This window comes from Abramis brama (genome assembly GCF_963993115.1).
Source record: "Abramis brama genome assembly, chromosome: 8".
Taxonomy (NCBI): Eukaryota; Metazoa; Chordata; class Actinopteri; order Cypriniformes; family Leuciscidae; genus Abramis; species Abramis brama.
Window position 1 is genome coordinate 36137102 of NC_139970.1, and position 14143 is coordinate 36151244.

General features: G+C 38.1%; 1 protein-coding gene across 1 annotated transcript in view; it reads right to left on the minus strand.

Moving 5' to 3' along the window:
* abca12 (ATP-binding cassette, sub-family A (ABC1), member 12) overlaps positions 1-13097 on the minus strand; it is a gene marked incomplete at its 5' end in the record, with an annotated part of 40043 nt that extends 26946 nt beyond the window's left edge. Inside the window, 19 exons of the mRNA XM_084121415.1 lie at positions 780-932; positions 1067-1201; positions 1292-1361; positions 2371-2700; positions 2783-2897; positions 4071-4359; positions 4654-4833; positions 5981-6071; positions 6179-6298; positions 6925-7064; positions 7217-7412; positions 7535-7699; positions 8107-8274; positions 8564-8694; positions 8841-8917; positions 9415-9623; positions 9902-10008; positions 11354-11457; positions 11773-13097. Of these exons, the coding sequence (XP_083977541.1) occupies positions 780-932; positions 1067-1201; positions 1292-1361; positions 2371-2700; positions 2783-2897; positions 4071-4359; positions 4654-4833; positions 5981-6071; positions 6179-6298; positions 6925-7064; positions 7217-7412; positions 7535-7699; positions 8107-8274; positions 8564-8694; positions 8841-8917; positions 9415-9623; positions 9902-10008; positions 11354-11457; positions 11773-13097 (4105 nt within the window). The remainder of the gene's footprint in view (positions 1-779; positions 933-1066; positions 1202-1291; positions 1362-2370; positions 2701-2782; positions 2898-4070; positions 4360-4653; positions 4834-5980; positions 6072-6178; positions 6299-6924; positions 7065-7216; positions 7413-7534; positions 7700-8106; positions 8275-8563; positions 8695-8840; positions 8918-9414; positions 9624-9901; positions 10009-11353; positions 11458-11772) is intronic.
* Positions 13098-14143: the final 1046 nt, after the last annotated feature.

Sequence of the window (14143 nt, forward strand, 5' to 3'; positions counted from 1 at the left end):
AGAGAGTGCAAGTATATTGAAGCAAATAAATTTGAAGCAAATGATGAAACACTACCGTTCAAAATTGAATACTTCTATTTAGCAAGGGCACATTACATTGATCAAAACTGTGACAGTGAAGATGTATCATTATTATTAAGACCTTGAATACTAAAAATTCAGATTTACGATCACAGGAAATAAAAATAAATTTTCAAATATATTAAAATGGAAAACACAATTTTCAAAATGTAATAATATTTCACAATATTAGTTTTACCGTATTTTTTATCAATTAAATGCAGCCTTAGTGAGCATAATAGGTTTCTTTCAAAGATTTTACAGCCCTCAATCTTTTGAACGGTAGTGTAGGTAATGTACTGAGGTGAAACAGAGGGGTCTTATTATTTTGTAATAATGACCAGCTGACTGTATATTACCCTGCTACTTAAACAAATTAATAAACAGGCATTAAAAATGTAGTCATTGAAGCATTTCATTTCTTTGTGAAATTCTTCGATTATCTTTCCCTTAAATCAGCTTACTTGTTTTTCAAAAAGAAAAATAGTCGAACAGCACAGAACACAAAGACATTTTGTTGTTTTCTATGAACTAGCTAACATTTTTTGTTGCAATGTAGCATGTCTTCCTCTGTAATCGGATGCACCAATTAACTGGTATTAAAAAAGGAGTGAAATGAGAGACATACAGATTAGCACTCATGCAAAAGTTATTTACCGCTCAATGCTGCTATAGACCAATCAGAATCAAGCATTCCAAATCAGAGTGTAATAATGTACCTTTGCTCTTGTCAGTGCTCTTTTGCTCCTGCATCATGTTGGTGAACAGCAGCCCTCTGCTTATTTTCTTTGGCGCTTTGCAACAGCTGAACATATCTGCCCAGAAGGATCGTGTCACAGGAAAGTACCATGGAACACCAATCCCATACTTTCCTGATTGAGAGAAAAATACACTGGATTACAACCATAATATTGTAATATTCACTTGTAAAATGAATATTGTTTCTTTTTATCTAACCACACAAAAAAAAAAGGTTGAGTTTCTCAATTGAGCAGCTCGCACATACCTGGGAAGACCATGCGGATGTAAATCCCGATGATAAAATATATTACTGAGTCAATAAACAGCAACCAGCAGAGCCAACCGAAGGAGGAAGTGTCACCAGCCAGAGGAGAGATATACATGTTGCTCCACTGGATGCCTGAGGTGTAAACACACAATACATTCAGTCAATGTAATTATCCCAAACAAAAACTAATTACAGAGAGTCTGAGGGTTTTTGCCAACTTACCTTCCTCCTGTTTTTCATAGCGGGAGATATACTGACTGGCATAACTGAAGCATGTCGGAGAAAAGAGACTCTGTGAACCAAAAACAAACACAGTCAGACAGATTTACTACGGCTGTCATTCGATGTTCACCCAAAATCAAACATTGTGTCATTATTTAATCTCCAACAGGTCATTCCAAACCTTACTTTCTTACAAAACGTGAGCTGTTGAGGAAAAACATGAGAGTAAATAATGACAGAACATGTGGGGGTGATTATTTTTATGATTATTTTGTGATTAATCTCATATTTCTTGTAGCTAATACAGTAATGCATTAAAGAGAACAAAATGATCTTTAATTATTGGGTTTAGTAATGGAATATACTGTATGTCCATATCGATATAACAAGACTGAACCGAGGTCTCACCTCATTCACACAAAAACAATCAAAACTCATTGAAAATAGTAATACCAACATGGAAATGCAAGTATGCAATAACTCAACAAAACAACTGTATAACCCCACACTTCATGGACATAATATTACATGTGAAGTTGTTTTTGCAGCGGCCTGTGCATTAGTCCTCTGCTGGTGTTCGCATTAACATTTCTATGAATGATGCGGTTTCACATTTGTGGGTGATATTTCACTTGTGGAGCTGCTATGATAATTAAATTTCACCAAACAAAGAATGCAAATGACTTTTGTTAAATGTCCCGTCTGGCTTTGATTTATAAATAAATTATCCGTAAAGAATTCTTTCCTCAGTGTGTGTGTGTGTGTGTGTGTGTGTGTTTAAATACTTTGTCCCCACAATGACAGTAAAACCTGAAATCATTGAAGAAAGTGACCTAACAAACATACTAATTAATCTATAAATATAAAAATGCAAAAAGGTCCCCACCATGATAGAATGGTGTACTCACAACGAACAGAATGAAATTTATAATGTCAAACTGAAAGCCTGAAAAAAGCTGCATTCATTTTATATAATTAATCTCATGCGTTAATGAGAACTTTGAAAGCCCTTTTACATATCTCAAAATGTAACTGTGCAATGATGTTAAATTGCAAACCAATTTAAATGCAGTACAGACCAGAGCGCTCTTCACTGAGAAGGAAAGATTGTCCTCCAAGTGGATCAGCACGATGAAGGGGAAGAAGCAGATGACATAGATAAGGCTGCCACTCAGCCCGGCGATGTTGGTCTTATCAAAGAAGGAGCTGACCAGGAAGCTGATTGCAAGGACGCTGAAGCCGTAGTCACAAAGGTAGAGGAAGAGCACAAAGCCATCGCTGCGAGGAAGGATGCCGCCAGCTTTCAAAATGATGGTGAGGATGATGATGGTCACAAGCAAGAACACAGCACTCTCTATGAACCAGGCAAAGAAGTGGCTGATGGGATTGACCCCCATCATTTTCATGTACTGTGGGATAAGAGAAAAGAATTTAGAGACTTAATCAAAGCTTGATGGAACCGACTAGGGGAAAATATGTTTGGTTCCATACCTCATGAAGTCGTAGTTCTCTCTCGTGGACGAGTTTCTTCACAAAGTTGGCGACAAACAGCACCCAGGAAATCATGAGTGCCATTGGGAAGGCAAAAGCGATGCTGTTGAGATAACTGGGGAAGAGAAAGATTTGAGATTAGCAGGTGGAGGCTATATTTGTTATCCTTAACTATATCACCTCAAATGTTTAAGGAAGAGAAACTGATGAGCTGACTGACTTGTTTTGTAATTAAGAGTCTAAATTGATGGCCCAAAGTGTTAAACTTCCGCAATTAATTCAGACGTTAATTTGGTATGTAATGTATTGGTTTTTGTAAGATTACGTTTTGTACGATTTTTTTTTTTTTAAGATTAAACATTACAAATCTTTCGCGGATTTGCATCGTCGGATTTTGAATAAGAACATTTAAACAGTGATGATGTCATAATAATATTTGCATACTGATTGGCCATTTAGCCTTCTTTCACATTTACCTTTGTATGGTGAAATTAATCTAATAATCAGAATTCTCATCATGAGCTTGTTAACTTGCCATCTCTAAACAATTTTCCAAATTATAACATTGTTTTTTATTATGCTGATTAATAATGCTAAATGTATGGGAAAAACAAAACGTCTGAAGGAGCAACGTGTAAACTTGTCACAAACCTGGTTTAGTTAAACGGTCAGTTATCCGTATGACAGATCAAAATAACTATTTGCTGCATTCTCGTTTTCTGCAGCGTAGCAAAAGTATCTATTTTGCTGCTCACTGTGTTTCAGCCATTGTTAAAATAACCGCGCCATCTGCAGCTCTTAATCTGCCTCTTAACGTCTTTAGTGTAAATGTTAAAATGATTTTTACTAGTTTTTTAATGAACAAAAACACCAGCATCTGTTTAGCCACATTTTCATTGCAAAATAATTGTATGGGATGTCATTGTGAACTTATTTATACTGATTCTCTAGCCAGCAGAAAATACAGTGCCATGACAACAGCTCTGATCCAGCACTTCATCTACACAAAACCAAAGCCAAACCTAAGCTTACCTAAAATCTACAGTTGTTTTGCTGTCTTGCAAACCCTACAGTTTCATGTAGCAAATGCAAATCTAGTATTTCTATGAAATACAAGAGAACATTCGTCTTACTAGAGTTTTTTTCTAATAAACAAAATGAAACCGGTGTTCAGTGTCAGTGTAAAGCTGCTGATTATTTATACAGATGCCACATCTTAGATGAGCATTTCAGTCCTTATATGAGACGCTCAGTGTGTATGTGGGGTTTGTGCTTGTGAGACACTTACTCATCCTTGTAGTAGCAGGGATAAGGGAACGCCTGCATCTGGACTGCTGGCCCATCCATGGCTTTACCCGTCTGCATTTCGATGATGGCTCTCTCGATGCTCTCCTGCAGGAACACAAAGCCTCGGCTGTACCGCTGGGTCTTTGTTGACGAGATGTAGGCATCTTTCACCCAGAAGGGATTTCGCGAACGGTCGGTGCGCATGACATTCTCGATGTTCATGCGGATGGTGTAGTCGATGTTCGGGGGCAGGCTGCTGGAGGTCTCCTCGGGAAGTTTCAAAATAATGCCTGTGAAGATGAGCAGAACTCATGTGTATAAAAGGGAAGTTCAGTATGCGAGTGATCTGTTGTCATAGTAACCTCAGAGGCCTGCTGCTCCTCGATAACAGTGAAAATCTATATCTCAATGGAATTGAATCGAATTGCACTGAATTACAGACTTTACAGCCCGATGGCTCTCCAGTGTCTGTGGTGTCTTCAACCGAAAGTATCACCAAACGCATGAGTGGAGTAGTCAGTTGAAGAGGTATCTCCTGATGAGAGTGTGTGAGTTTGTGTGTGTGTGTGTGTGTGTGTACTCACTGGCGTAGAGCTCACGGTTTTGAGCCAGTTTCTCCGCCTGTTTGTCGAGTTCATCCGTGGAGTTGAAGCCTCGGTAGCGGTCAAAGTTGACACAGGAGGAGAGGTTCAACATCAGCATAGAGAGGGTTGTGATCTGCTCCATGATGAACTTGTTTTTCTCTAACAGGACTGTCATGTTTGCTGAAAAGAGAGTAAGAAAAACTGTTCAAGCCACTGCAGATATAGGATAAGACACATTTGGGTGTATAGGAGTAATGCATCTCTGGCTGTTGTCATGAGTTGTCAAGTGCTCGACTGTAAAGCACTATTCAGACCAGGCTAGTTTTCCCTGAGGAGGTTTGGTAAATTTGTATCTCACAGACTTAAACCATAATTGGAAAGTAAAGACAGTATTTCTCAGGGAGTCATGAATTCAGCATGTATAGATGGTAGTCTGTAATTTAAAGGGATAGTTCACCCAAAAATGGAAATTCTGTCAACATTTACTCATCCTCAAGTTGTTCCAAACCTGTATCAATTTCTTTCTTCTGCTGAACACAAAAGAAGATATTTTGACTTCCATAATATTAAAAAAAAATAAAAAATACAATGAGGCCCATCAACTATTTGGTTACCGACATACTTTAAAAAAATTATTTTGTGTTCAGCAACTTGTTTAACAACTTGTCACAAACCTGCTTTAGTTAAACGGAGTTATCTGTATGACAGATCAAAATAATTGTATTTTGCTGCTCACTGTGTTTCAGCTACTATTGTTAAAATAAGATGTTTTGAAGAATATCGGTAACCAAATAGTTGATGGGATTTTTCATACTATGGAAGTCAAAATATCTTCTTTTGTGTTCAGCAGAAGAGAGAAATTCATACAGGTTTGGTACTACTTTGAGGGTGTGTAAATGATGATTTTTGGGTGACCTATCTCTTTAATTGCTGTGTGAATCGTTAATGTCCCTTTTTTAATCACTGCTTATGGTTTATAGACAAGCTTCAGGGTCTTTGAGATTACAAGGAAGAATTGATATATTGTATATATAAAACTACTCAAAAAAAATGTCTTAGTCATAATAATGAGAAACTTTCTTATAATTATGGGTTAATATGTTTTTGTTTTTTTTAAACACCTCATTATTAAAACTTTTTATTATAACGCAAAACTTTCTCATAATAATTAATCAGAATCACTAAATGAGAACTTTCTCGTAATAATGACTTTGTTTCTTATAAAATTGAGAAACATCCTTGTTATATTGACTTATCACATAATAATGAGAAACTTTTTGCAATAGCAATGATGCATCACCATGATATCAAACTCTTAAGAACTTACAGAATTGGTCGAGAGTTGAGCTCATTTGTCCAACATCAATACCAGTCTGAGTCTGAATGAAGTTTTGGACAAAGGGATTGCGTAGAGAATTCTGTGAAGGGTTGTTTGATAAGAAAACAGTTAATGCAGTGGAGGGGAATTTTAAAAAATTGAATAAAAAGTGTTTATTTGATTTTCACTTGACTTATTGTAGTATACCTGGAGTATTGGCAAGGTTTTTGTCAGAATGTTAGCAGACTGCATCACATAGGACGATGACTGAATCCACTCAGATGCATAAAGCTTTAGATCACCAAACTGGTGCAGTGAAGAATTTGACTGCAGGAAAGAAAAAATTGCTCTGTTACAGTCAAACACAAGATGTTAAAAGAAAACACAATATTTTTTTCTTTGTAACCAGACTTGGTCTACACAGTATATCTTAAGAGGAGAATCAGATATGACTTTAGATGTAGGTCAGATGACCTTGTGTAAAAAAAGCAGGATTTATGCTGCACTCCATTCCAAATCGGAAGTGGGATATGTACTTTACTTTGCAGGTATCTGATTCTCATCTAAGACGTATCCTAGCAACCAAACATTGGAGGAAAAATTACGCTATGCAATGCTATCAATACAATTACCAAAAGAAAGGTTCACTGTGTTTCACCATCATGCAGGAACTTTTATTTAATTCATACTTCTTTGAATATACTTATTTGTGCATACTTCTCCCCGGGTGCATCCATGTTTGCATGATGTCATACATTCACAGTTTTATTAATATTTTCTTACACTTTTCAATGGAGAAAATCAGAAATTCCAACTTGAGAATGTAAAACGCATTTAAAAATGGGATTCGATCTCACATTTTTTTGCTTTTTACATGCATGCAAAAAAAACAGTCAGTTATCATTAATGTATTTTATTACATTGGAAGTTTAAAATAAATTTAAAAGCAGCACCTTTCTCATGATCTCTCTCGTCAGTGGTGTGTCTGGTGAGTAGAGGACCTGTCCTAACAGCATGGGCTTGAGGAAGGCCCAGGCCACCGCACCACCTGTAGTGTTCACCATATCCAAGTATAGGCTCATACAGAAGGGACCTGGAGACAAAGACATAAGCAGTATATTAATTAAGCCTGACCACAGCACTTCATCAATCTGAACTCAACATGCTGTAAGCAGATTCTTGACAGGTCATTATCATAATGCTTTATTGCACATTTAGCTGGATGCTGAGATTATGCGTTCATACTAGCATCGTGTGGGATTTTGAACTTCTTAATGAGCTCTTCTCTGTTGTGGTCCGACTGGACAGAAGGATCAGTATCGGTTACGATAGGAACTTTCGTTATGGCAAACAGCGTCAGGATGCCGTTTTTGCACAAGGCACGAGAGATGGTGTTAAAGGTGGCCCTGCTAGATATGGTGGACCGCTTTCCCCTCACCAGCTGTGGGAGAGAGAATCCAAAGACACATTTAAATAAATAAATAAATAAATAAATACAAAAATTAATGAATTAATTAATACATACATACATACATACATAATTTTTTATTTGGGAGAACTTACACTGCGGAACTCTTTGTTGGCCACCAGGTTTAGTTCTCCTATGTTTGTCAGGTATTCCTGCAGTTTGCTAATGGCAGGTACCAGTTTCTGCATCATGTCCGTCAAAAATTTGACCATCTGTAGCATAATTCCCACTAAATCCTGAATCTCATTGGATAACATTAGCTGTAAAAAAAAAAAAAAATGTCACAGGGTTACAACAGGCAGTACCACTGGTTTACGGTATTTAATTTTATGGTATTTTTTCTGGAAATGTAACAAAAAGTGACATATGATAAAAGTGATATATATATATATTATGTCTGGATATTCCTGATAATAGCTTTTCATTATAAATAAACGGTATAGCAAAATATTGGCCATTTAACAGCAAGACCCAGCCCTAATCTAGTAAAGTAAATAAGAAAAAATATTAATGAATGTATAAGAAAAAAAAGCAACTATTATTTAGTTTCATAGTTATCATGCACAAAACATTACTTGTATTTAATTAACTACAAAACAGAGGAGCAGCCTTTGTATTTCATTGGATACAGTATGTCCAATGCATTCTGTGGCCCCCAGCTCTTTACCCTGAATAAAGCAGCCTTCGTGTCCACATGACGAAGAAAGAGAACCGTCATGCTGTACCAATCATCTGACAGTTCACAGAAGGCACTGAAGATCTCCTGGCCTGTTGGGTCCAGTTGCAAAGACGAGGGGTCTGAGCACTGGTGCAGGTTTGCCAACCATGTCATGATCTGTGATGAGAGGAAAAAGGACAAACAGAGACATACCATTGTCTTTATTAAGATGTAAAAAACTACAATCAAACCAACAAATGAAAAGACTATCAATATACTCTAAAGTATGAACAGCAGTTAATTTCCTTCTGACAGGAAACCAATGCCATATCATCAGCATACTTTATGAGGGAGAGATTATTACCATTGCACTGTAATTCATTAATGTATGCAGAGAACACTGTGTGAAGCATTGATTTTTGGACATCTCTTTTGAGCCCCTGAGATTGCATGATTTGTGGTGTACCTGCATGTTGCTGCTGGGTAGAGGGTAATCTAGCAGAGTCTCAAGAACGGTAGGGGGAAAGTTGGTATACCGCTTGACATCCTTAACAAACAGAGCTGTATTTTTCAGCAGCTCTGAAACTTTCACTTCAGCTGTCAAAATGCAAGACAAAAGACAAGTGAGAGAGCAGACATGCATGCATGACAAAGCTGAAAAAGACTGATTGAACCACCATCTGATAGCTAAGGAACACTGGTGTTTCTGCAGTTCTTTTGCTGAAAGCAACAGTGGTACACACCTGGAGATGTAATATTGATATCAAGAGTTTTCAGAGAGGAGACGTTGAAGCCTACAAGTTGAGAGAGAGTTGAGGTCCTTTGGAAAAAAGAAAACAAAAAGAGAGAGAGATATTAAAACCACGAGTATTATTATGAGAGAGAGAGAGAGAGAGAGAGAGAAAGAGAGAAGATGTGTAATCATCTGATGAATTGGTGAATCATTAATTTTTTAACCTATTCATTGGAATTTGGGGTCTGAACAAAACATAAATTCTCAAAATATATCAGACTTGCCAATGCTTCATATGAAAAAGTGGACATTTGAGGCGAGAGAGTTTAATCGCTACCCCAGTTTGCTAAGCTTTAAGCTGTGCATGGTAGAGAATGTGACACTAACAACAAATATAGTGCAAATTGTTGAAAAAGTAGCTTGATACTGGAAATGCTTAATTGTATTGAAAAGGAATTAGCTGATTTCAATCTAATAAAAATGTTAGCAGTGTAGCTACTTTTAGTAAGTTACTCCGCAACACTGGTAATATGCATAATACAAGCTACGGCAACAAGGTTGAAGGTCATTATAGAATGCAGTACCAGTCCACGCCAGTGTTGTAAGTGCTAGGGTCTCCAACAAATGTCTGGAAAATCAGATCATAGATGTTGCTGGTTTGGTTCACCAGGCTGGTTGAGAGCACATGGAAGGCCTGGATTGTGGGAACAACGGTGTCACATAGCAGTCTAGGGCCTAGTGGCAGAACCTGGCTGATCAGCTGCACAGAGGACATGTTTTCCAGAGCACACACCTACATTATCAAGAAAGAAAGTTACAGGTAAACCAACACTATACAGCAGCACATGAGTGGATTTCTGTGTATTGACATAAAACTATATGTAGGTCTTCAGAATACTTGAAATATAGCATATGAGTTAAATGGACTAAAATTTCTCCTTTTGTCATTTTGTATGGCATGTGCATAATAATGAGTAGCCTAACTAATGACAAAATGTTGATTTATTTTTTGAGGGACCTATTCTTCTAATAAATGTCATTTTTTTCTATGTAAACCATCAAGAATCTTACCTGAGTTAACAGGTTGTCCAGTATCAGGCCTGAACTCTCATTTGCCCAGTTGGCTGAACCAAATTCAAAGGCAGTGTTTAGCACTTGCAGTAGAAGATGCAGATTTTCTACAGAGAGACGAGAGAAATGGAAGAGAGAAAACAAAGATCAAGCTTTTGCAGAGCTAAAGTAACTTAAATTCCCTACAGGCATCATTACTTGCACCTAACTCTGCTTTCAGGCCAACCTCACAGTGCAGCAAGCAGCAAATGATCTAGCAAAGAAACCTCCCTTAGAAAAGAGACATTAAAAAGCTTTATGGTGCCGTGTGCTGATTTAGATCTGACAGCTCCTAGGTGTATAACACCTCAAGCAATATATAAGATCAGACACTTATGAGGGAAATTAAATGCTCAAGACATCAGCTTTATTAAAGAAAATATACCGCAAACTGGGAGGCTTAAAGAGCGACTTATCAATGAAAATGAGGGTGTGCTGCACACAAAGAAATGTGCACTCTGAAGAACAGCATGGTGATATATTTTAAAGTTAACTTTAAAAGGATAATTCATCCAAAGAAATTGATTTACTTGCACTATCTACTGATCTACTTGTGTCTTGTTTTCTGGTAAAAAATATCGAAACATCTGCAAAACAAGATTTTTTTCAGAAGTGAAATTAATACTTAGGACTTGTTTTCAGAGCATACCTGTATATATCCATTAGGTTTATTTTTCTTACTCCAAGGCAATGTTAAATTGTTTTCTTGTTTAAAGCAAAAATGTCTCTAAATTTTGTTAGATATATGCCTAAAACAAAAACTATTTGCCAATTGGGTATAATTTTAAGACATATTCTAGAAAACAAGCTTTAATATCTAAATAATCTAAATATCTAAATAATGCAGTTTTTCTTCTCAAGAAATGTAAGGTTCCAAATTTCTTCCTTCCATTTGTGTTTTATAGGGCGGGGGGAGGCAATGTCCAGTTGCTTTAAATGATAATAAAAAAGAGAGAAGCGAAGAAGAAAACAGAAATATTTGCTATTTTAAAGAGCAGAGACACTGTAAAAGGTTTTCTCATATACTCTGTCTGGCCACATGCCTTCTGGCTGAATATTGCAGAAAGCTGACTTCAAATCTGTTGTTTACTGCATTGCTATGAAAACCAAAAACATGTTTGCAATGACATGAACATAAAGCAACATACATTGTTTAATGTCAATGGGGATTACTAAGAGTAATGTATTCAGTGGGAAAATATGGAGCCTGCAACATTTACTGTGCACATGCATCTTGTTCTTGAGCTAAACAAATGCAAATTATGCAGAAAAATAATTATGTATTCACACAGCTAAATGCAAAATACTTAAACGTGCTATATGCAACTGTGGATATCTAGTAAGATTGTCAAAATAAAACCCCTGAATGAACAGTGTTAGAGGTCAATAGATGTTGTGAGATGATTTATGTACCTTGGGATTCGTTGGCCAGACTTCTCGTGATGGACTTAATAAGAGAAGAATACTGTAGGTCATCTGGAAGGCTATTAGCAAGGTTTGTCAGCAGTACAGGCAGCCTATGTAAACATAGAAAAGTTTAATTAACAAACAAAAAGTTGATATTGTTGCTGGGTTAACTAAATCACAATGCACTACACTATGGATTATGATAATTTATTTTCATGACCTCAAGAATGTGTTCTTTTCAGAGTCATAAACTATATTTCTCTGAAGTAGTAAGCAATTATGCAGGGTAAATGCCATGGTAGATGAAAATATGAGAGCAAAGTAATAGCCATGCAATGAACAAGAAAAATAAATGAAAAACTGGGCCTTGTTATGAGCTCATAACCAGGAACCAGCCTTCAGAGCAGAACCTCAAAGAAACTCACTTGTCGGTCCAGTTAGTGTCATTCATCCCCAGCAGATGGCCAATATTCATGCTAGAAGCCCCCAGCACTATTTTGGCGAGTTCAGACTCCACACTGCTGCTATTGCCCAGCGAGATGAGATTTTGGATGGTGTGCAGCAGCTGCTGGGTAATATCAGCTGTTTGGGTGAAAGGGTTTTGGTATGCTTGGATGATCATTAAGATTGTCTTCAGGGTGTGCTCCAGGTCTCCTATAATGCTGCTGAAAGAGTCTGTGTTCATGTTGGGCACCATGGCCAGAAGGTTGTTGAAAGAATTGACTACTTGAGATACAGCCCCATTGATGTCCCCAAAGGTGCTGGTGTCATTAAGAACAAAAGACATTGTCTCCATGAGTTTGAGCGTGATATTGATGTACAGCCGTCCCTCAACAGGCATTATCGAGTATATGGAAGATGCAACCTCACTTAAAGAGTTCACAACTTGTAAGATTTGGATAGGGGAACCGGATAACTTAAGGCCCTCATAGAGACTCATGGACACTTGATTAGACACTGTCATCAAGATGTAAACAAGGCCATCTGTAGTCATATGCGTGGATGTCGGATCATAAGTAATGTTTAGAGAGTTGAGGAGAGACTGTGTAACCAACTGAGAGATTTCTGGGAAGTGGGATGTGATTTCTGCAGTGCTGGATACTCTTGAAAGGGCAGTGAAAAGAGCCGATTTGATAGCGAAGAGGTACATGTGTGTTTCTTTGGGGAGAATGACAACCATCTGATCGAATGTCTGGGTCAAAAGCATCTCCCTCTCAGCATCACTGCTCAGGCTGTAGTTTGACATGGAGAGGTTGAATAGGATGTGGGTGGCCATGGCACTGCTAAGAATGAGGGGATGGGTGACCTCTTGAATGGATTGTCCATTTGGAAGAGTTGTGATATTTGAGAGGGCAAGGACGTGGTTTAGGGAGTTAGAAATCATGCTGGTGGACATCATGACTTTTTCTATGTCTCCAGGATATGCCTCAAGCAATGCAAAGGCTTGCAGCATTTGTCCAGATATGTTGAAATACCCTGCTACCTCTCCAGACAGGAGTGAGGCAAAGGTTTCAGCAGTTTGATCCATTGCTGCCAAATAGGATGCTATGCTCATCTGTGACCCTGTACTGTAAAATGAGCCAATAATGTTTTGGAGAATGCCAGTGACCTCAGGGCTGATGTCCTTGATTTCCTCAAAGTTCTCGCTAAGGATGCTGTTGAGCGTCGTGATGAACTGGATTGCAGTGTCAGTGCCATTTCCTTCCTGTGAGACGATGTTCGACACCGAAGCTTGAATTTGTTGGGCCATGTGCTCGATTCTTTGTGCGATGTTCAGAGATGGCTGGTCAGATAGCGCCATGGCCACGTCAATCATTCTTCCTAGGCTTTCTGCCAGCTTCTCTACTTTATTAAGGTCGTACAAACTCCCTCCTTCACTAGCGATGTCCATTAACATCTCTAGGAACCGTTGTCCATTACTAGGGAGTGTCAAGTAAGACAGCACGTTCAGAGCTGTGTCAATGGCTTCCTCCTGATTTGTGTTTCCAACCATATCCCTCGAAAGACCCTTCAGGATGACACCCAAGTCTGGATTTGCAAAGAAAACATGGATGGTCTCAAAAATTTCAGTCGAGGTGGGTGGAATGGAGAGAATTGCAAGCAAGGCTTGGTAGTCAATGTCAAGAAGGTCAAGGAAGTCATCCACCGGCTCCCTCTGTACTTTACGTGCAACACTTCTGGTGTTTCTTGTATGGGACACAAGACCTTTTAGGTTCTGTCCATGAGCAATTTGCATTTGAAGTGGGCTTAGATATTGTTCCACAGGGGCGAAGAGGTCACTGGTTAGTTTGATCTGTTTCAGCAGGTACAAAACATTCCCTGCAAGGTCAATAAAAGTGTCTGACAAGCAAGACAGAGGAGTTGGCATCTTGGTAAGAGTATCCCTTAATATCTCGTACAACTTGCGCAGGATCTCCAAGGCAAAATTTAGTCCAGTATCTTCAGTAGTGTACAGCCAGTTGAAAAACTCAACAGATTTCCATAGGGTGCCACTTGTATCTTCGAAGTACAGAACCTGCTGCATTACTCCATAAAGCATAGGCCACTCTTCCAGCAATCCTGTACCAATGATTTGCTGGATCACCTCTTTTATTATATTGTCAACCATGCTTCCATTGGGGTTCATAAATATGTCTCCACTCAGGATAGAATTAATGGTTTCCTCTGTGAAATTCATTCCGGTGAGTGTGATCTCCAAAGCCTGCATGACGATCAGAGGGGTTGCAGTTGAGTTCTGGAGGAGATTGCCATTCTGTAGGATGACCTCAATGGTTTTTCCAATTGCATCGATGTATG